General features: G+C 37.5%; 1 protein-coding gene across 1 annotated transcript in view; it reads right to left on the bottom strand.

Annotated features, from left to right (window-relative positions):
• PDE11A (phosphodiesterase 11A) overlaps window positions 1-24,859 on the bottom strand; it is a 287,291-nt gene that overhangs the window by 182,451 nt on the left and 79,981 nt on the right. Inside the window, exon 3 of the mRNA XM_036320024.1 lies at window positions 5,104-5,193. Coding sequence (XP_036175917.1) covers window positions 5,104-5,193 — 90 coding nt within the window. The remainder of the gene's footprint in view (window positions 1-5,103; window positions 5,194-24,859) is intronic.

The following is a 24,859-nucleotide window of genomic DNA, read 5'->3' as shown; positions in this document are numbered from 1 at the left end:
AAAGAAGTCTGAAAGAATTATAGTGGTGAATGCTAATTAGGTTTCAGAGTCTTCCAAATATATATATAAAACCCCCATTAATCTTTCTGCACAGAAGTATTGCTTCATCTCAATTTGTCCAGAAAAATATTTAAATTATATATATATATATATATATATATATATATATATATATACACACACAATACATCAGGAAAGAAAATACCATTAAAGTTTAAAACAGGAGAATAAAAGTGAAAACAAACAAACAAAAAATTTCTAACTTAAAAACTGGGTACTCATTTAATAAAAACAAATTCTAACTTAAAAAGAGTGAATAGTTTTTCTACTCATTGCAAAAGCAAGTTGTAATATCCAGCTAAATTTGTATGTTATTTAGCTGTTATTTTATCCAACTAAATTTGCTTGCAATTGCACTGAAATAATTGTTATTTGGAGTTTTTTATTACATGGATGTTTCCAGAGATTTAAGAATAGTGGGCTATGTACAGGTGAAAATATTATGCTGCTATCCAAGAGCAATCAGAAAATTACACAGTCAGTGAATTGGCCAGAGGGTACTTTATTCAATTGAATTTAATAAGATGTGCCCTCTCAAGTCTGATCTCTCGCAAGAGGATTTCATGGGTTTTCAAATTCACATCTATTCAGGGAGATAGTGTTGATCATCATCCTAGGGACATGGTTGATTTTCAACTTTCATAATGAATTTGATTTGTCCTGAAACCATTTGAAAATTTCTTCTCTGAGTCTATTCAGGTAGAAAAGCATTTGAATGAGTTAATAGATCCATGAAATGAATCTAGTTCATTGAGCATCTAAAAGAGGACAAAATATCCTAAGTGTTTTCTCTAAAGAGAGCTTGTGGAAATGGCTAATGATTGCTCTATGATCCCAAAGCAAAGAGCAATACCAGGAGGTGAAAAAAGTTTTAAGTGCATCCTGATGATCTGGCATTTGGACAGCAAATTACCATAGAGGTCAATGTGCGATAATTTCATATCCAAATACAACATTAAAGACGAAGCAATTGTCTGAATAATTACCAACAGAAATTCCCTGTTATTAAGAAGGAAACATTATTTCTTTAATCATCCGGACTATTTCTACAGATGGATCATATTAACTGAACAATTATTTAACTTTTCAATTTGTTGTGACTGCGTGATAGGGCCTCTGGGACCCACACACGAGAACATTTATCTCAGAGGAAAAACTCATTCTGCCTTGAGTCTTGCACTGACAAATCGCATTATAGCAACTTTATTGTTTCTAATTAAAAATTGCTGCTGTACTAACAAATAATAAAAAAATTTTCAAATAATAATGCAGTCTACCTCCAGAATAAGAGAAAGAGAAGAAAACCTGGATCACACGCAATTCAACAGACATCAGAGCCTTTCACACAGGTGAACACTCCCTGCTTCCTGACTTCATAGGCATTTCCCCCTCCTTCTTCTAGTGACTTTCTTTTTGTTCCTGGCCTCATCCTTGGATCTCTTCCCTTCTCCTTTTTCTTTAATCCTCACTCAAGGATATTTTTCCATTGATTTTTAGAGGAAGTGGAAGAGAGAGGGAAAGACAGAGAGAACTACCGATATGAGATAAACACATCGATTGGTTGCCTCCTGCACGCGCCCTGACTGGGGCTCAGTCCAGGCAGGAGCCTGCAACCAAGGTACGTGACCTTGACCAGAATCTAACCCAGGATCCTTCAGTCCACAGGCCAACGCTCTATCCACTGAGTCAAACCAGCTAGGGTTTGACTTCTCTTATCCACAAATTCTCCCCCAGATTAACCTACCTGATTGCCTAGTTTTAAATACTATCTATATGCTGATTACTCAACTGTTTACTTGCCAGCTGTACAAACCAATCATTTTTCATTCATTTCCCATGTCAGTAAGCCTTGTCTATTTCACCACTAATTTTAGGGGGAATCTCTCACTTTCTCATTGACCGAGTCCTAGCTACAGTATTTTTTTTTCAGCTTTATTGAGATACAATTAACATATAACTTTCTATAAGTTTAAGGTATACAACATGATGATTTGATACATGTATACTATATTCAAAATGCTTACTACAATAAGGTTAGTTAACATTATGCAAAGCCTCACATAATTACATTTTTTGTGTGTGGTGAGAACATTAAGATTTACTCTCTTAGCAACTTTCAAGTATATGATAAGTATAGTTACAATGCTGAATATTAGGGCCCCAGAATTTATTTATCTTATAATTGAAAGTTTGTACACTTTGACTAGAGTCTCTCCACTTGCTTCACACCCCAGCCCTGGAAACCACCATTCTACTCTCTGTTTCTATGTGTTCTGCTTCTCATTGATCCAACATGTAGGTGAGATCATACAGTATTTGCCTTTCTCTGATTTATTTCACTTAGCACAGTGCCTTCAAGGTCCATCCATGTTGTCACAAATGGCAGGATTTCCTTCTTTTTATGGCTGATATTCTATTGTGCATATACTAGACTACACCATAATTTCTTTATGCACTCATCCATCAATGAACACTTAGGTTGCTTCTGGATCTGGGCTATTTTGAGTAGGGCTGCATGAACATGGGGTTGCAGATATTTCTTCAGGGTAGTGATGTCATATCCTTTGGATACATACCCAGCAGATTACATGGAAGTTCACTTTTTAATTTTGTGAATCACCTCCATACTGTTTCCCATGGTGCACAAGAATTCTATTTTTTCCACATCCTCACCAACACTTGTTACTGCCATCTTTTTTATAAAAGTCATTTTCGTAGTTGTGAGGTGATACCTCATTTTGGTTTTGATTTGCATTGCCCTGGTAATTAGTGATGATGAGCATCGTTTCATGCACCTATTGATCATTTGTATGTCTTCTTTGGGAGGAAAAATGTTCAGTTGCTCTGCCCATTTGTAATTAGATTATTTTGGGGTTTTGTTATTGAATTGTATATTTTTGGATAGTAACCTCTTATCTGATATAAATGGTTTGCAAATATTTTCTCCCCATTCCATAGGCTGTGTTTTCATTGTTTTTATTGTTGCTTTTGCTGTGCAGACGCTTTTTAGCTTGATGTAGCTTCACTTGTTTATTCTTGCTTTTGTTGCTTGTGCTTTTGTGTCAGATCAAAAAAAAAAAAAATCACACTAGCTATCTGTTTTTTATGTCAGTGTCATACTGTTTTGATTACTATAGCCTCACAGTATAGTTTGAAATCAGGAAGTGTGATGCCTCCAGCTTTGTTCTTTTTCAGAATTGCTTTGGCTATTTGAGGTCTTTCCTTTCTGTCTCTAGACACACAGACCAAGCATTCTCCTGCCCCAGGGCCTTTGAATTTAATATTTCTAATGCCTGAAATGCTTTTCCCAGATCTTTGTGTAGCTTTGCTCTTTTGTTTCATTCAGGTCCCCGCTTAAATATTACCTTCTTATAGAGACCGTCTTAATCACTCTCTGAAATAAACATTCTCCCAAACTGTCCTTCAGGGACCAGTCTCTATCCCTTTATCTCACTTCATTTTTCTTTATAGCTTGTCTATTGTCTGTTGTTCCCACTAGAAAGCCAAGTTCTCTGAGGGCAGGGACTTTGAACAGATAGTGTCTGAAGAGTACCACATAATAAATATTTGTTGAGTGAGTAAATAAACTGTGCTGTACATGAGGATGTAAAGATTAATAATACATGAAGCTTCCTTTAAGGAGTTCAAAATGTAGTTGGAGAGGAGGGTCATCAATAAATACTATAGAATGTGATAAGAATCCATAATAGACCAATGGCAGTATACACAAGGAAAAACAAACACAGAGGGGAAGATTAACTAGAAGTCTGATCTGGGTCCTGAAGGAAATTCAAGGCAAATGGTAATGGGAGTCAAAAGGTGGACATTAGGCACTGAATGTAGAGGGAGAAATGTGGGTAAAGATATGAGAAAGTGAAGTAAACAGATTGTTTCCTGGAAAATTGGGACTATATTGCTAGAGTGCCACATGAAAGGAGAGGTATGGGACTAATGATGGGACTAACGATGAAATAAGGATCCAAATCAGAGAAAAGGTGTGGTATGCTATGCTGAAGAAGATTGTTGTAAGTAGTGGACTGTGTGTACATGTGTACTATGAAATATTCATCAATCATAATGCTCAACAAATGGAACTTTCCATCAATTTGACTACCAATTAATTGGGGTTTCCAACCTTTGGGAACACCTTCTTGTTAAATATATTTTTAAGTTGTGACAGCAATTTCCCTATATTTAAAAGTATAATGAGCCTAATATAATGTAACCTGTTTGATAGTTTAATATTTTTTGAGCATCTGTCTTTTTTCAACTATTAAACTCTATAACTGGTGAAGAAGGTATATGAGGACAATCTCTGTGTGTGTGTATTTCTTTATAATCCTACTAGAGGCCCAGTGCATGAATTTGTGCACGGGTGGGGTCCGGCTGGCCCACCCCAATGGGGGCCCATTGACAGAGGGGCCACAGGTGGTTGGCCGGCCGCCCCCACCCCAGATTGGGGGCCGATCTGGGCCCAGATCAGGCTGGTTGGCTGCCACAGTGCGCGTCATAGCCACCAGTCGTTCCAGTTGTTCTGGTCATTCGCTGGGCTTAGATAGATAGATAGATAGATAGATAGATAGATAGATAGATAGATAAAATAGTATTTGCATATTGTTCGGTTATCTTGTGATGGTCTGCCAGAAAACCTTTCAATTCAAAAACAAAATCCGTGAAATGGGGTGAAATCATTTATAATATTCCTTGTTTCTTAAAGAAATTAAATTGTAAAAATATTACTAAATTGTGTTATTGTTTCAGAGCTATAAGAAAGCAAGACTATACCATCTGATAATATAGATGTGAAATTAATTTCCTTTTTAAAAGAAGCTGGTACTATTTCTTACATAAAAAACAACAGAGAATTTGTATCCACCTTCGTTTGGGCTCACTGCTTAAAGGGGTCTTCAACCACAGACTTGTAGGACTATAGGACTAAAAACAATTCCTGGACAGTTCAAATGTCATCTGGGATTAATGACTCACAGACTCTTGAAAAACAGAGAGCTTTGAGGGTTGTGAACCAAATTTCTTTCTACTCACCCTGCTTCTTTCATATTCTTTCCTGGAGGCAGCAAATACCTGAGCATTCGATATGGCGATTCCACAGAATGGAAGATACATCTGCATAACCTGGGGGCAGAGAGAGTTAAGAGCATTGAAACATCACTGAACTAGATTCCACATTTCCTGCCGGGAGCCGGTCCATGCTTGCTGTTTCAAGGGACCAGGCATATATGGCATACTGTTCTTAATATGTTTGCTCACCTTCTTGGCACTATGTGTTTTAACCAAGGTCTCTGAGAAAGGTTGTTTCCCCAGGTAGGGATTTTCCCCTGAAGTTAGGGAGGGAATAAAACCTCTTAACTAAGTGCCAGGTGGGTAATTAATCACTTTAACTACGAACAATCATGCTTAAGCTACATAATCTTTACTCCCTGGAATGGAGATAAGAAACGCCCTAACCTTTGTAATAGAGATTGATAGGATTGAATCAACTGGTATAAATACAGACGTAACAAGACAGCAAGACACAGAACTTAGAATACAGAGCTTAGAACACAGAACTAAGAAGACAGAACCTACACAGAACCTACAGACAGAAGAACTTCGCTGGAGAGAACATGGCAAAAGATCCTGGACTGAACCTGACTACAGAAATGGGCAAGAGAACCTGACTAGAACCTGGTGACTGAACCTGGCTGGAGAACCTAGCGAGGGAACATGGCTACAGAACCTAGCTGGAGAACCTGGAGAACCTAGCAAGAGAACATGGACACAGAACCTGGCTGGAGATCCGAACCAGAACTTTGCTGGAGATCCAGACCAGAACTTGGCTGGAGATCCTGGCTAGGCTGTTGATCAACTGAACACTGTCTCCGTGTCCTTCCTTCTTCGCCGACTCCGTCTACGCCTTTGGGGACCCCTGGACCTGCTGGGGCCGGACCCCAGCAATTTCCTGCATATACTTAATTGTAATACTTTCTTTTCTACCATAGAGATTGAGTATGGCATTATTGATACTGGTAGCTTAACTTCAGAAGGCATATTTTTCAGAGTTAACTATAAGATGGTCTCAATCAAGCTTTAAGACAGTAACATTTAAGAAGACATAAAGTAAAGCTACACATTATGATGGCTATGAGACAGGAACTATGTCTAAGTACATCTTTGTCTTCCTTCTTTGAACAAAGAGAAATGAATAAACTCTGATATATCTAGAATTTAAGGCTCACACTCAAATTTAGAGGTAGGCATCATAGAAGTCAATTTCTTGTACATATGTATCTGTAGCATGGAATCTTAGGTTGACCCTAGAACTCTGTCATCTTCAGATACAAATATTCCTGTTAGGATTGGCCCACTAAGAACTTGAGGGCCAGAGAACCTAGTGGCCTCGTGCAAAAGAGCGCAAACTGTGTGCACTACTCTGCAGACATAACTGGACATGAATGCAAATTTGTGGGATGGTCCTACAGAAGTCTGTTTGAAAAAAGGCTGGGAATTCTTTAAGAGAGCACTCCTCATACAGGAAGATACACGTCTGATGGAACTGATCCTAACAAATCTTTCTCATCACAAGGGGTCTATGTACGTCTAGGGATATTCAGTACTGCCTGGTATTCACGAGCAAATTCAATTCCACAATCTCTAATTCCAGAGGAAAAGAGAATGCCCCAAGTAAAAACGTAAAGCATTATCTCCCTAAACTCTTCATAAAATAAGATATTGTGACAAGTGATCTATCTTTGGGACTTCTCTAAAGCAGAGGGATAAGGGCATGTTTTTATATTACATTCTCTCTCTCTCTCTCTCTCTCTCTCTCTCTCTCTCTCTCTCTCTCTCTCTCAGAGACACACACACACACACACACACACACACACACACACACACACTACATGCCCTGCAAAAATATCCAGAGGAGTCACAAAACAGAGCAGTTTCTGCCATGTGCAAAGAGGTCAGAGCAGTGCTCACAGTTGTGGGGAGGGATGAGAACAGCAGGAGCAGATCTGCCCATGGGCACACACATATGCAGGTCTGAGACACCCCTGGGATACCCAGAACATAATTACTTGGAGTGAAAGATGATTTTGCAGAGGCTTGAGGTGGACAAAAGATGAAGGAAAATTCAATTAAAACCTTGCTTTGGCTACCTGGGCATACTCAACTCTGACCTTGGGTCCCCAACAGTATTTCAGAATGCTGTCGAAGATAATACTGTGACCCCAGTCTTAAAGAAGAGAGAAAAATAGTAGGATTGGTATTAAGTAGAGGTATACAATAATTGGTTTCATTGTTGCAGATATTTTTCAGGATAAATTCCTTCACCGAATTTGATTCAAAGTAAACCAATATTTAATGAGGACCTGCTTTATGCCAGATACTCTCACTTCATTTCTTCATTTGAATTGCACATCAATTCCCCACGGAGGAGCATTATGTACTAGTATTTTACAGACTGGGAAACTCAGTAACTTGCTCAAACTCACACAGGAACTCAGGCACATCTAATTCTACAACTGATGCTCATTCCTACATGTTGCCTTCGAGAACTAAATGTTATTTCTGTCACCCCCGCTTTCCCCTTCCTTACTACTCCTCCTCATGCCTTAAGAAGTTTGTCAATAAACCATTACAAAGCTGTCAACCTAAAGCTGTTGGATACTCTGCCAGATTTCTCTGCCTTGGCCAGAATGGGACCGTTTTCAACTTCACCTACACACTCAGACAGCATTTTCTTGCAGTTTTCTGGTTTTGTGTTTTTCTCTGCAGTAGAGAGATTGACAGTGATGGAGGTGGAAGGGGGGAGACGTGGGTTATTTATTTTAACTTTTCATCTTTTCTTCCTTTCTGTATTTATTTGCCTTCAGGGGCTAAGTTTAAGGTGGATTTTATAGGTCAAGCACATAGGAAGATGGCAATGATCAAATAAACACTTGAAATGCTTTCTAATATATCACAGGCTTGCTTTAATTTGTTTGTAATACCATTATTTGTTGAGCTACAAGCATTGTGTATAATTAAAAAGAATCTGACATTTAAATCAGATGACCACTGTCCTTTATTTAGCTGTTCTGTGAGAAAGTCAACAAGTCACTCAACCTCTCTGAACTTACTTCTTTATCAGTAAAATTCCTGGTTTAACTGGATAATCTTTCTGGTCCTTTTTGTTCTAATATTTGGAGATTCTAATAATTAGAAACATCAGTGAACTGCAATATTCTATTTGCTAAAGAAAACAAATAATTCAGTAAACATGCTCATATGTTAATCAAGATAATCACTTCTAATAGTCATTGATATTTATAAAGTCCTTGGATATGATGTTAAGCATTTTATATGTACTACATCATCTGATCCTCACAATTATGTAGGTTATACTATTCATCCCATTTTTCAGAAGAGAAAACTGAGGCTTTATAAACTTATCCAAAGTTGTTTGAAGATAAATCCTCCTGGTTCTCTTACATTTCTGCACATCTTAGAAACAAAGGTATTGGCTCTGTCTTTCAAGGTGTTTGTATAGTGAACAGCCTTGGAAAAAAGATAATGTCTTTTTCCAGAGCAAGAGCAGAATTACTATGCAATACAATTAAGATAAGATCACTCTCTGGAGCAGAGTTCAGGCAGGCTAACTGTCCATAATAGAAGATTTGGCTTCCCTACATTTGAGGTTCCTCTCCCATAACACGTGCCCTGGGTAATCTACATGATAATGTTACTGGAGATTTTATCTCAAGCCAAAGCACCTGTTCACATATCATTAAGACTGTTGTTTGTTTGTTTTCACTTGTCTTATAAGTTTACATATAAACTCCACAACACAGTTACTTAGTACTTGTAATTGCAAGGTAAAAGCCCCAGGAACAATTACTAAAATTCATGTTAAATTTCTTTACTCCTTTGTTCACTAAGCCAGTCGCTATTGATTTATTTTTATTTCATTGATTCTCTCCTCTACTATATTACATTTCCCTTTATTTTAGTGATAAAACTAGAAAAGTTGTGTACAGACTTAACAAAATCTAAATTTAACACCTTTAGACTCCTTGCAAATAAAATAAGGACCTTGGAATACTTTAACTCTTAACACTACTTTCCTGTTATACATATTACTTTTTTTCCTTGTTCTGTCTTGTTTTGTTACTGTAAATTGGACATCATCATTATTATTATTAGTTGATGCTTACTTATATTTAACCACAGATTTACCAAATTTTCCCTATTCATTCCTTTCAGCATCTTTTCCCTCCCATTCTGGGATTATTTTCTTACCTTTAAAAGACAACAGTTTAGAATATCCTTTAGCATTGGTGGTAAATGATTTTTTTTGTTTTGTACAAAAATATCTTTATTTTATGATCATCTTAAAAGGTAATTTAGGTGGGTATACATTTTTAGGTTGACAGCTATTTTCTCTCAGTTAGAAGATATTATTCCCCTATCATGTGCAGTTGATGATGCTAAAAAGTCCAAAAGCTTAATGAATCTCTCTCTTTCTCTCTCTCTCTCTCTCTCTCTCTCTCTCTCTCTCTCTCTCTCTCTCTCTCTCTCTCTCACACACACACACACACACACACACACACACACACACACACACATAAAGATTACTATAGAGACATTATCAGGCCTTCATGACACATTGCAAACTGATAGGAGAATTCATTTACAAAGAGAATGATCTCCACTGTGTCATTCATTCATTAGCACAATAATTCAACACTTTAGGGCCAGATTAAACTCCATTATGAATATCCATATGACAATATAATCAATAGAATTTCTATATAAATGTACAGGATAAGCAGACAAATACATTTTGAAAGCAAGAAGTAAGAAGAAGCTGAAGTAGTAGGGAAATAGAAGATAATAAAAACCAAAATATTTTAATATCCTTTTTTTCCATCTCAGTGCAACAGATATCTTTTTTAAAAAAGATCTATCACTCTATTCTGCTCTTTCTGAAGTCCCCCTCCTCCATAAAAAAAAAAAAAAAGCTAATTTGGCATTCACTACCTAGTTTCTGAATGCCAAAAGGTAAAAAAGCCAGAATGACTAAGAAGCTAATGAGTCTGTACACCCTTGTGCAGCACTTTTCAGCTTGAAAGCACTTTATGGACATTGGCTAATTAATCTTTACAACATCCCACTAGAAAGGGAGTTAAACTGAAAACCATTAAACAGTGTGAAAAAGTCACTTTAGCCCTGGAAACTCATGAAAAGTATCACTAATAAGCATAAACTGTGAGCACTGGGACTTTCCATCAATGTCCTAAGAAAGACAGTAAGTACCAAGCCTTTGTAAACTTATACACCACAGAGAAGGCTATTAAAACCCCATGATCTGGTCTGGTCCAATTATATATCATTAAAGAACACTGGGGTTCTACACTAGAGAGTCTCAGTGAGGGGCCTGGGGCCATCCCCTTTATGGACCCACTCCTGAAGGCAAAGCAGCTTGAAGAGCCACATCACTGTCAGGCAAATTAATGGGTTAGAGGAGGCTTTCCAACATCTTCCTCTGTGCAATTCCTGAGATGTGGCTCTATGTCCCTTCTGCCCTCAGGCATTAACTATTAGGCAAAGCTTCACTGATTTGGGTCCCACTGATTTGAAACTGGTGATGTTTTAAGATAGCTGTAAAACAAACGTTAAAAAAAAATCTTCAAGTAGAGTAACATTATCTTCACATATAAAACATTTTCCACATCTTTTAGAAATAGACTATTAAAAACACTTTTAAAAATGGGTTTGACGTTTTTCAGACTCCAGAGGAAATTCCTGCTTCTAGAGTAGAGTTTGGTTCATTGCAATTTTGTGTCTATGCAATTTCAGTAAAATCAATAGGTCAGGTTCTATTTCAAAAATCAGTATCATAGCCGAAACCGGTTTGGCTCGGTGGATAGAGCGTCGGCCTGCGGACTAAAGGGTCCCGGGTTCGATTCTGGTCAAGGGCATGTACCTGGGTTGCGGGCACATCCCCAGTAGGAGATGTGCAGGAGGCGGCTGATCGATGTTTCTCTCTCATCAATGTTTCTAACTCTCTATCTCTCTCCCTTCCTCTCTGTAAAAAATCAATAAAATATTTTTTAAAAAAAATCAGTATCATAAATGAGTCATGTCAGCTCACACCAAAGTACATGCTCTTGGCTAAAACATGCCTGTTTCTAATTGTGCTGTGCCCTTTTGAGGAAAACAGTCTCCAAAAAATACACTGAGGTATAAGTACCAACTTTATTATTGTTGTTTTTTTTTTAAAAAAAAAAAATTGGAATGCAATAGATAATATGATCACATACTTTTAAAAATTGTCACTCTAAGAATTAACACTCTAAAGAGATGGGAGGAGTCCCTTTACAGAAGATGAGGGAGAACATGAAGACAAAGGAAAAGGAGAGGCTCAATCACCTTCCACTTCTCCTGCTTCTGCCCCTGGGTATTAAACCCGAGACCCCAGAGTTCCTGGAATGAACATCCTTCCATTATTCTCACCTTTCTCTTTGAAGCTAGTATTGGCTAAAATATCCCCAGGAAGCCAAGCTGACTCAAAGGTAGAAAGGCTGAGGAAGTAGCCTTGCAAGTAACAAGTAGTCTCGAAGCATCAGCACCTCCCCCTGTGACTTTCTAGAGGCTCTCGTTGGCTGAGCACTTAAGTCATGCATGGACTAGTCATATCATCCAATCACTTTTTTTTCTATTTGGCCCTGTCTCCAACTCCTGAAATTTTAGAGAAATAACCTTCTCATATCCAGAGGCAATTCTAAATTCCCACACTCTTTATTCAGACACTCCACTGAAGGGAAAACCTTGAAAGAATCCATTTCAGGAGCGATGTCTGAAGATAATTTGTTTTTTTTTTTCTCATCATAGGTTTCAACAACAAAAAAGTACTCATATTTCTGCCACTCAGGGATAACCACTCGTGACATTTTGGAGACTATCATTCATGTTTTCCTCTTTCACTTTCTCTCCCCACATAAACCCAAATAGGCTAATCCTATACAGAATATTTTGTTACTGGGTGGGTTTTTTTTTTCACTTTTTATGACCAGCTATCACTTATTATGACAAATTTCTATGGATGTATAGTATCTCATTGTATAGTCCAGAAAAGGAAATTTACCTTAAAAGAAAGTAGCTTAGTGGTTGCCTGAGCTTGTGGTGGTAATAAGATTACAGTGGCCCCACCTTACCCTCAGGCATATGTTCTAACCTCCAATGGATGTCCAAAACCTTAGATCAAGCATGTCAAACTCAAAGGCTAACACGGGTCAAATAAACAAGGTTTAAGTTTATGTGGGCTCCAAAAAAAACAAAAGCTTCAATTTTCATAGAAACGTAGGTTTATTCTGATAGAGACATGCTGAATATAAAGGGCTGAAATAAATGAGTAATCATTAACATAAAATAATAGAACATTTTAATAAAAATTAATATTTTTTCTTGAACATTAACTTACCAGACACTGAATAACTGCACAAATTAATAAGCATAACACAAATAAACCTATTTTTCTTGTTATCTGAAAGCAAAATATTTTCTGTTGCGCACACCAAATAAGTCAGTCCAAGACTAATGATGTGGCAATCGGCTGCTAAAATATTTGCTGCTTGTATTACTGAAGAGAAATGGTGCACCGACACATAAGGGAAATGAATGCAACACGATTATAGTAATCAGTCATTAGCGAACATTGTAGATTGTTATTAATATTTATGTATAACAGGATATTGTAAAAATTAAGTTATGAAATTTTTATTAAAACATTTCTTACATACCATTATATTGGCTGGGCTGCAAAAGTATTCGTTGTGGGCCGCATGGGTCCTGCAGGCCATGTGTTTTGTTTGATATGCTTGCCTTAGATAGTACCAAACCCTATATACTAGCATACTATGTTTTCTCTTACACATGCTATAATAAAGTTTAATTTATAAATTAGGCACAGAAAGAGATTACCAACAATAACTAATAATAAAATAGAATAATTATAACAATATATTGTAATAAAGTTATTTAAATGTGGTATCTCTCAAAATATTTTATTGTACTGTGCTCTCTTTTCTTCTTGTTAGGTGAGATGATACAATGCTTATGTGACAAGATGAAGTGAGGAGAATATTAGGCTATAATAAAGATTACTCTAAGATGCCGCAAGAATTGATCTGATAACCAAGATGGCTACTGAGTGGTTAATGGGTGGGGAGCATATACAGCATGGAGATGCTGACAAAGGGATGATTCACATCCCAGGATGGAACGGGATGGGTGAGCTTTCATCATTTTATGCAGAATGGTGCACAATTTAAGACTTATGAATTGTTTATCTCTGGAATTTTCCATTTAATATTTTCAGACTATGGTTGATGAAACCATGGAAGGTGAAATCACAGATGAGGGGGACTACTGTACTACCTTAAAGTCAGCATTCCAAAACAGTTAGTTTGTCATCTCAATCCTCTTCTCATCCTGAAAAGAAAGAGCTTCCCAAAATGCCCCAAATGTGCCAGATGAACCATTTAAGTTGTAATCACCCAGTTCCAAACCCTTGAAGTCATCTTTGATTACTATTAATATATAGGCATAAGCAAGTGAGCAATTAGGCAGATTTGGAGCCTCCAACCCCACACTAGAGTTTCTCTGGTCCAGACCTGTCATCCCTCACCATCTGTGGATTATTGTAACAGTAACCAAGACCCTCCCTCTCATACTGCAATATACCAAGAATCCACTAACCTTTGGTTTTCCATCTAGAAAAGTCATACGTTTAAATACACTGGCTGCCCAACCCAATGTGCCTTGTTGTCATAATTAAAGAATGTAAGATATAATATAAATCCTTACACATATTAAAAACTAGGGGTTTTTTTTCATACAGTACTATCTAAAATCTCATTAGGAACACATCAGAAAGTACCACCAATATTTAAGACTAAGGCTTGGTATTTTATAGGTACTTATAAAAGATATGTAATAATCTCAGGAAATATAGTGAGGAAATATAAAATTGCTATTCAGAGAAACACTACAGACTCAGAGGGGATTCTTCAACTTATAAAAATATATATATATATATTTTTTCATTTTCCAAAAATAATTCATCATCAAAATGCAACACCAATGACATGGTTAATAAACTATAGTATTTTTTAATTTCCAACAATATTCTCCAGTAGAGAAGAAATAGAGAAGGCTATGAAAAGCTTGCTTAGAGCATTAATATTTAACTAGTATAATAGGACCATAAAGTGAATATTATAAATGTAAAAGCCTGGATCAAGTCCATATGTTGTGTCTATTCAACTAAAGCACAGAACTGGTGCCTTGTAATTTCAGGACATTCTTCATGGACAACCTTGAAGACAGATAGGGCTTGATGTTGACTTAACAACAGAATTTTGTGAAGGGTTAATCATCAATAACAGAGTAGAGGATCAATTCAGAGAGGCAAAAGAAAATATTCTATGTGGTTCATCATATTTCAGTAAGGTTTCTCATTCTTTATCTTAGAACAGTTTACCTAACAAGCTAGGATTCTATATTTAAAGCCAAAAATGCTTCATTTCCCCCATCCACACTTTTCACTTCTCACCCATTCAGTCTGTCAGCATGTAGTAGTCTCATCACTTCCTTCAGCTGCTGCTTCTTTTCATAATTCAAATGCTTATTGTAAGGGCCAAATTCCACATAAAATAAGAAAAATAATAAAAATATAAGCCCAAAAGAAAGCAGAAAGGAAGGAGTAAATTTTTTAAGCTGAAAATAACGGGGGAAAAACTAGTAAAATTGATAAATTATTCTAGAAATGGTTCTTGTAGGGAAAAGGCAGTAAGACAAATAAATCACTAGCTAGTTTAATCAGAGGGAAAAACTCAAAATATACTAAAACAGAAGTGATAATATATAATCAGAGCTACAGAAAAGAATTGAAAGACTTACAGTAGACTTCTTTATACAATCCCAAGCTTATAAAGTTGAAAATCAGATGGAAACTTGTGAATTTAAAGAAAATATAAATTCACAAAATTAAATGCAGAAGAATGAGGAAATCTGAGTAAACCAATCACCACAAAAAAATAATAGAGTTGAAGTAAAATCAGAAAAGGTGCCAGGTCTAGATAGTTTCATAGGCAAATTCTTTCAAATCCCATGATATTAAAATTATTTCAGAATCCAGAGAAAGATAGAAACCCATCAAGTATTTTCTGAAGATATAATAATCCTGATAGTGCATCCTAATAAAAATAGCACAAAAATAAGTACCTTATTAAAACAGATTAGCAATATCTTAAGTAAAAAATATTAGAAGATTGAAATTATATAGTATATTAAGAAATTGAATTTATGCAAATATTAAAAATAATGAAATATGACCAAGACTTTCTATTCAGAATAAACTGATGGTTCAATGGTGCAAAATCAATTATTATAAACTTTTATATTAACTTGTAAAGGAAAAAATGTCACCTTAATATTCTAAAAAGTCATTTAATAAAACCCACTACCCATTTGCCATGAAATTTTTAGTAATCTATAAAGAACATAAAAAAAGATTTTTTAAATGGAGAAACAGACCATATTTGGAAATAAAAGGACTCAACAATAAAGAGAGATCAATTGTCCCTTAATATTAATCTATAAATTTTATTATACTAAAAACTGGAATAATATGTTTGGAATTTGAAAAATAAAAGCCATTTTAAAGTTCAAATCAGAGCCTAACTAAAGCTCACACTACAGAAATGCTGTCAAGTAGAGTTCTGCCTGAACTAAAAGCAATAACACTACTTGTTTTGGTCTTAAAGGGCAAAATTTTTCCTTACTAGTATCTCGGACAGACTACCTCTACCAAGTAAGATTAATTTCATGACTGCTCTACTCTTTATCCATTGACCATGAAAGAGAGTTAGACATGGCTGTCAGCTCAAGGAATTAATAAGACCCAATGTCAGGGACAGAGAGTAAACTCCTTGATGCCAGAGTCAATATTTTGTTCATTTCCCTGTCCCTCTGGAACAGGACACAATATCTGACATAAAATTTTCTCAAGAAATATTTCTTGAATATATGTGACTTTATGGTATAATATGTATCTTCAAGTTCTATCTGCTGTTAAGCTTTCTTTTAGGCACTATCCTTTACCAAGAGAGTATATAGTGCCAGTCTTCTCATGCACACACAGCAACCAAGAAGCGTAGGGGACAGAGGTGGGATGGAGGGACAAAGGACCAACTTTTAGATTATACCAACTGTTCTTGCTTTGAGGAAGAATAGGGGAGCAGCAACAATTTTCTCTGAATCTATATCAATTTACAAGGTTAATGAAGATAACAGAAACCAAACAAACACAACTCTCTGGTTTGGGGGCCACATTTGGTGAAACCATTCTTTAGTTGTCCACGAGTCTTGATTCGCAGGGCAAAATACTCAGCAACACTGAGAGGTCAATAAAATAAAAAGTAAATGAATATTTCGTAACTGCATTAACCTTAAGAAATGAAGACGATATGCTTTAAATAATCTTATCTTATTTTTTTAAATACATTTTATTGATTTCAGAGAAGAAGAGAAAGGGAGAGAGAGAGAGAGAAACATCAATGATGAGAGAGAATCATTGATTGGCTGCCTCCTGCATGCCCCCTACTGTGGATTGAGCTCACAACCCAGGCATGTGCCCTTGACCAGAATGGAGCCTAGGACCCTTCAGTCCGCAGGCCAGCACTCTATCCACTGAGCCAAACTGGCTAGGGTTAAACTTATCTTATTTTAAAGACGGCATCAGTATCTGAAAGCTGCTGGGATGAACTGGAAGCTTCATCTGTACAAGAACAAGACTTGTTTCAGTTCCTAGTTCCTGTGAAGTGGCTTCTGTGACTTGCTTTCTCTTTCTTTTAACATCTGTATACTTGACACTTTCTTGGGTTTATTTTCCACAATCACAATTATATGACTTTAGGAGGTTGTGTGTGGGTGAATGTGAGGGGTGGGGAGGGAGAGCTAACTTTGTAGTGGAATAAATTCCATTTAGAATTTTGTAAAACTTTTCACCCTGCAATTGGACATCAAACTCCCAGCACAGAAATCACAGGGCAGAGTGTTGCTTTTCTTCCAGCCTGCTTCTATGTGGAAATCTAAAGACAGCAATAAGATATATAAATAGGTAACTGCTATTTGAACAATATTCTAACTCTTACACAAGTTATTTACTTAATAGGCCAAAGTTCCAGGATAAATCCTATATAATAAAAGGCTAATATGCAAATTGTCCCCTCGATCAGGAGTTCAACTGGGAATTTAACTAGAGGGCGGTGCCTGCCAGCTGACTGCCCACAGCCCCTCTTCCCTTGGCCCCAATCGGGGCAGGCCCAACCCCACTCATGCACAAATTCATGCACCGGGCCTCCAGTATAATTATAATGAATAAAATACACTGCATGACAAGAAATAGGAATGAATCACCACTTACAAGTGTGAGAGAATAAAGGTGGACTGTTCATTTTGTCAGCATATGTATGTAATTTGGCAGTTAATACTTTAGATTTCTCTTTTCTCAATTTGAAGCTTATTCTTTGAGGTCTAAATTGATTAATTAACTAAGTGCAATTTAACAGCTATATTATAATATTATTATATATTTGTTCTGATAGTCATAAAATGACTACTGTTTCTGAAGCTACGTTTTTCTGATAAATTTGAGATGTACTTAAAGGTGCATTTATTCTTTAAACAAGTTTCTCAGTGCATGCAGCTGACAGCCCATACACTTATAGAGTGGAAGGCCCGCATTCAAGCAGACAGCAAAGCATGTATTAGCAATGTCTACCTTACAGGAAATCAACAGCTACACCCAATACCTGGGTAAGTAGTCAATGAACTAAAACCAGATCAGGAGAGACAAAAATATACTCTTGGTATGAGTCCCAGGATCTTTTTGAGGAAGCTCAGGTGAAAAGCAATCAGAGTTAAAAATAGAATACTGAATAATTACCAAGCTCTGTGGCCCAGCCCTTCCTTTACCTGAAAATGACATGGAGAGAAGAATTGAAAGTGTAGGAAATCTCATTCCACAGGTATTTATAAGGAAGCAGCCACATGCATATCAAGGCCCAGGGTCATTTTGGGAGCCCTGAATGAAACAAAAATGTTGGTTCCTCTGATCACTTGACTTGAATCCCAAAGAGGATCCATGAAACAACTGGGAGCTTATAATGATCCTCAGAGGATTGTGGGGAACGTGGAGTCATAATTGGCCTCTGAACCTTAATGGAAAAGCCATAGATGTTTCACATCAAGGAGAGCCCTGCACTACAGCTTCCCAGCCAATCTCACTCCCCTTGGGACTCATACTCAGTCATCCCCACACTTTTCACCATTAGGAACACCTTTTGTCCCTTTTTTCTGCTTTTAAAATCTTGGTCTTTCTCTAAATTTACTACTATTGAATAATAATTTGTTTCTCATTTTTTATTCATCAGAGACATATAAAAATTCCAATCAGGCCTCCTGATAAGAACACTGATAAAATTTCCCTAAAAGACATTTTTAAAAACCTTGCTTTATTTCATCTGTGTAGATTAGTCCTGGTTAAGAATGTTATCTCTGTTAGTTTTATAAAATTATTTAAATTATTCATGGATCCTGCCTCTTACCAACCACCTATTAACACCCCAACTCTTATTACCACTGCTACCTTCTCAGACTTCGAGGGGTCAGGAGTCTCTTTAGTAGGAATCACTGGACTAAAATAGCTACAGATTTACTTAGGTCCAGAAAACCAGAGTAGTTCAGCCATGACATCATTTTACTATGCTTATCTAGGTACAAAATTTTTAAGGTAGTGTTTTTGCTTTTGGTGTGATGGTTGATCATTTCAAATTGGCATTTATGCCCATGGAAGTGCAAGGTTGCATTTGCTCAGAGTCATGACACAAATCACATGCAATACCCAACAGAGTGCATGAACTGACTCTCTTCCACTCATTCCACACTCATTCCTACCAGCCTGAGGCCACATCCTGGAATCCTTAGGGGAAGAGCAACAAAGGCAGATCTTTCTGGGGCCGGCTGCTCAGGGGAATGCTGAGAGAATGAACTTGAGATTTGGAGCCAGAAGGTATGTGTTTGGTTCCTGACCATGACCATAACACCTACCAGAAATACATGGCATTGGATTAAGATAATTAACATTGGCCAAAAGGAGTAGTAAGGATCTCAACCCCACCTCCCTATCTTAAGCAGATGTCAGGAAGAACAAAACACCTAATCAACTATCAATCTTCTCTCTTTGATGTCTTGGAACACAAAATCACTTGTCATACTTTGTCTCATCTTTATATAATTTTGCTTTATTTTCTCTTGGCACTCTTTGGGCAATTCAGTTTCTTATGTAGATATCTATGTATTTATAGTAACCTACTTTAATTGGGTTTCATAGAAAAAGATGAGTGGGAAATCATTTGAGGAGTGTGAGGTGTCGACAGAGAGAAAAAGGGCACGTGCATGGTTCACTAGACAGATTAAAGTTTAAAAAATTATCAGTGAGTCTGAGGCCATAATAATGTTTTTACTATTTTTTCCCCTTGCTGTCCCAGAACATGCTGCTAATGTTCTCTATGCATGGTCCATTTTGAGTTGGGCTGTATTTTGGCATCTGCATGACAATGTCAGAGTCACAGCCCATCATTTCACACTGGGTTAGTGACACTTGGATCTATTTTTCATTCAGTTTCTAGAAAAAATTGTCACTCTTTTCCAGTGATTTGAAGCCATGGACAGAAAGGCATCCTGGTGCCCCTGATGCAGTTTAAACAGAGCACTGTGTAACTCATTCCTTAATCACATGGCTGTTCACAGGTCTCCCCGTGTGAAAATATGCTGAGAAGGACAGGTTTCTGAGGCTGCCCATCACAGGTGCTCTACCATTGAGAGGTGAATATTTGAGAAGTGCCTTGGATTGGAAATGTATTTATTTATCCCCAGGGTTTAACAATTAAGAAACACTTTTATTCAATTATTTTATATTTTGAACACCACTGAGATATTCCTGCGAGCTGCAGTTTTCTGAGAGTTTGAGTTTCTAGGAGGACTGTTGAAGCTAATTTCCATGTCCCTAAAATATCTGTGAGTCCTTGCTTTCCACCTTTCTGCAGAGAGAAATTGGGAAGGCTTTCACAGCTCTCTCATTGGAGTGGCCATACATTGCAGTTGGCTTAGGAAATCTGGCTTATGCCTCTTGGCCCATTTTCTTTCACTTGCACAAGTGTCCTGATTTGGATGGTGAATTATTTGGATGACCACCCTACCTCTAATATACTTAGCTAAATAAATCCTGAGAGCAACATGAAAGACAAACAACGGGTGAAACACATCAGTTTAATAAAAGAGTAAAATCTTTATTGGCAAGGAGCCATGGCTCTTTTCTTGTGAAATCTCCCTATGAAGATGATCCAAAGTTGCTCTTTACCTTTTCTTTCCAAAAAGCTGCAATGGGATGAGCAAGAACATGTTAACTTTGATCGGCGGGCATGGCTTGGTGGTTGAGTGTTGACCTATGAACCAGGAGGTCACAGTTCGATTCCCGGTTAGGGCTTGTGCCCAGGTTGCGGGCTCAAATCCCCGGGGTGGGAAGTGCAGGAACCATCCAATCAATGATTCTCTGTCATCATTGATGCTTCTATCTTTCTCCCCCTCTCCCTTCCTCTCTGAAATCAATAAAAAATATATTTTAAAAAATAAAGGACACATTAACTTTGCCTTGAGCCCATAAATGAAGAGAAAGTCTGTACATGCAAGACAGGAAGCAGAACAATGGGTGCTTCCAGGAGCTAACTGAGGGGCTGTTCATTTTGTTTTCCTTTGAAGATTTTTTTCTATATATTAAGAATGTAGTGTTTTCTTCAGAGACTCAATGAATATCTGAATCAACTAAAATCATGTATTTGTTGTTTGGGCTGTTTCTTTAAAGGCAGCAGGTCCAAAAGGTAACCCTGATTCTGTGGGAATTATATCTGAAAAAAGTACTTAAGATAATAATCAGGATGGAATGAGGTTCTGGGAATTTATGCTATTTTATTTATTCCAGAAAAGCTTAATGAAAGAGGTGAGATTTCAGCACCTGCTTGAATGAAGGATGCAAGTCCTATTTATAATAGTTTGCCTTCCTATCAGCCTGCTGTAGTCCTAGCTAATACCATTATAAATTTCATTTAGAAAACAAACATCCTAGTACAACATTTATAACTATTGTTTAAAATATTAGCAATTTTATTTGCAAATAATAGTTATCAAGAAATCACCCCTAGCCAATTTGGCTCAGTGGATAGTGTTGGCCTGAGAATTGAAGGGCCCCAGGTACGATTCTGATCAAGGGCATGTACCTCGATTGCAGGCTGATCCCTGGCCCTGGTCGGGCATATGTGGAAAGCAACCAATCTATGTGGCTCTCTCACATTGATGTTTCTCTCTCTCTGTCTCTCTTCCATCCCTTCCACTCTCTCTAAAAATAAGTGAAATAAGTGGAAAATAACCTCAGGTGAGGATTAACAACGAAACAAACAAAAAAGAGTACCTTGAGGCACACAAATAACATAGAACTTGACATCTTAACCATTAAGTGTACAATTCAGTACTATTAAGTATACTCACTTAGCTGTGAAACAGATCTCCAGATTCTTTTGTCCTTGCAAAACTGAAAATCTATACCCATTAAACAACTCCTCTTTTTCCTCTCCTCTCGGCCCTGTCAACCATCATTCTATTTTGTTTCTATAAATTTGGCCATTCTAGGTACCACATGTAAAGTGGAACCATAGAGTTGTTTGCCCGTTTGTGACTGGCTTATTTCAATTAGTATGTCTTCAAGAATCATACACGTTGTATCATGTGATTAGATTTCCTTTATTTTTAAGGAAAAATCTTAGAAATAGAATTTGGGGATCAGAAAATGGGGAAAATTTTAAGGATCTTGATATACTTTGTCTACTTCTTTTCCAGAAAAAATTACGCTTGTTCCACTTTATACTCTTCTATACAGCATGTAAAAGCTCCATGCCAGCTTGTCCTCTCAAACTCTAGGTATAATTATTATTTTGAAATCGTTGTTAATAGGTAGAAAACAGTATCTATAGTGGACCACTGAACAATGCAGGGGTTGGAGGCACCACCCCCTTGCAGTGGAGAATCTATATATAACTTTTGACTCTCCCAAAACTTAAGTACAGTGTCTCTTGGTGTCCAAGGGATTGGTTCCAGGGCCCCTGCAGATACTAAAATCCAGAGATGCTCAAAGTCCTTATATAAAATGGTATGCAACAGTGATTTTCAATTGGTGTGCTGCAAGAATTTTTAAAACATGCAGTACTTGACTATTTAGACAGGGGACTGACCTCTTTCCCCTTAGATTGTCAAATAAGAAAACGACAACAGTCAACACAACAATAGCTGTCTGGTGTGAATGCTTTGTCTTTGGCCATCTATACGAATAATAGGTGAATATGCAAATTGTCCAGGACACCATCACAGTAACAACCAAACAGCAGGACCAGGCCGACAGGGGGGTTAGTGAGGGACGACCAAATGACTGAACAGCAGGCTACGTGGGGTGACCAGGTCAACAGGAGGGCAGTTGGGAGCAACCAGGCTGGCAGGGGGGCAGTAAGGTTGACCAGGCCAGTGAGGGGTTGGGCAGTTAGGGGTGGCCAGGCCGGCAGGCAGAGGCAGTTAGGGGTGATCAGGCTAGCGGGCGGGGGGAGGGGGGGGTGGCAGGCAGTTAGGGGTGATCAGGCAGGCAGGCAGGTGAGCAGTTAGGAGCCAGTGGTCCCAGATTGTGAGAGGGATGTCCGACTGCTGGCAGACATAACCCGAGGAGTCCCAAGTTGGAGGGGGTACAGGCTGGGCTGAGGGGACCCTCCTGTGCACGAATTTCATGCACCGGGCCTCTAGTAAATACATATAACAGACTTGTATCTTATTGGTCATGTCTCATAATAAGATTGCTTCTAATTGGTTAATTTTTGGTACCAGAAATCCTTATATACAAATACAGGCATCTGATTTTTTTTAAAAAACATATTTTATTGATTTTTTACAGAGAGGAAGGGAGAGAGATAGAGAGTTTGAAACATCGATGAGAGAGAAACATCGATCAGCTGCCTCCAGCACGCCCCCTACTGGGGATGTGCCCGCAACCCAGGTACATGCCCTTGACCAGAATTGAACCTGGGACCTTTCAGTCCGCAAGCCGACGCTCTATCCACTGAGTCAAACCGGTCTCGGCGGCATCTGATTTTTTAAAAAGTCAGTTTGGAGCAAAAAGGGTCAATAATTACTCTTATTTATTTTTGTTAATCAATAAACATTATATCTACTTTTTATCATATCAGCAAAAAATATATTTTTTGGGGTGCCTCAGAATTTCAGTGATTAGTTTATGTGTATCATGAGATGAAAAAAGTTAAAAATCACTGGTGTAGAAAAATGCATAGTTTTTTATTTTATTACTTACTTGGTCATTTTTTGTATGTATATGAGTTAATGAAATTTTTCCTCTATCAATTTTCTGCTCATATTTTTGCCTATTTTCCCACTGGTATAAATTATTATAAAAACTAATAATAAAACTTGATTACCTATAAAACTGAATCCTAGTCTTGTCACATGTCATATGGGGAGATCTTTCCTTACCTCCTGCCACTTCTCATCACCCAAACTTCTCCATATTATAGTTTATTTCCACCATGCTAAATTCTTTGCCTTTATATGACAGGCTAGACTTTTTCATGACTCTTTTGTTTATTCTATGCCCTCTATTTAGAATGTCATTCTCCCATTAATTACTACCTAAGAGATTCTTACTTATCTTTCAAGACTTAAATATTTCTTCATGGAGTAGACTTCTGTTATTTTTGCTGAACAACATCTACTCCACCTTCTTCTAACAGTGGCACTTTGATTTCCCTCTGGGAATTACTCTTCCCCCATTGCACACAGCCTTGATTGTGCTGTCAATCACAGTGTCCTGTTCTGTCTGAGCTAAGGAGTAGGCACTTGGCCCATGGTGGAATGATTAGACTTTCTCTTAGGAATCTGAGAGTAGTGACACAGTGACACAGGGATAGAAAATATTTAGAGCTGATTCATTCCTCAGCAACTCCCTTCAGTGACTGTCCTTTAGTTTCTTCTATCTCGATATCCAGAACTCTCCAATTTAGGTCCTTTCCGAGGCGAGATATCTCTCTCTCTCTCCTGTCAGGAACCCATATCCTCCCAGCAAATTTATCTCTGTCTTTATTTTAAATCCCTTTTGACTTGTTATCCTGAATTTGTTTCCACTGCATATTAACTAAATAGATAATATTGATAACTGATATAACTCCTCCATGGAGCTCTCTCCGACTTTCAGAGATTTCCGCCATCTCTCTCTGGAACCACCCCAGTCTGTACATTGTGCCCACAACATTACACTATAGGTATTTGTTTTCTATTTTCCCTCGCATGTGTGATTCCCAGGCATTCATTGCTTTCCCTGGAATGCCTAGCAAATGACCTGGAACATTTTAGGTACTCACAAATGCGGCCTGAATTAGAATGATTATTAAACCTCCACAACTCGAGTCACTTGTCTTCCCCAAAAGAGAAAAAATGTATTTTAAATTTTGTTGCCAACTATCTTAGTTTGACTTAAATTAAGAGCAAGGTCTATCAAAATGACTTAAGTGAAAGGAGCAGGTCACTCCTGAAGTCAAGTGTAGCACCTCTTTTACAAAAAAAGTGGGAAATATCAGACAAGGGTCTGAGC

The sequence above is a fragment of the Myotis myotis genome, unplaced genomic scaffold, assembly GCF_014108235.1.
Source record: "Myotis myotis isolate mMyoMyo1 unplaced genomic scaffold, mMyoMyo1.p scaffold_m19_p_8, whole genome shotgun sequence".
Taxonomy (NCBI): Eukaryota; Metazoa; Chordata; class Mammalia; order Chiroptera; family Vespertilionidae; genus Myotis; species Myotis myotis.
Note: the sequence above shows the minus strand (reverse complement) of the source record. Positions and strands in the feature narration are given on the sequence as shown.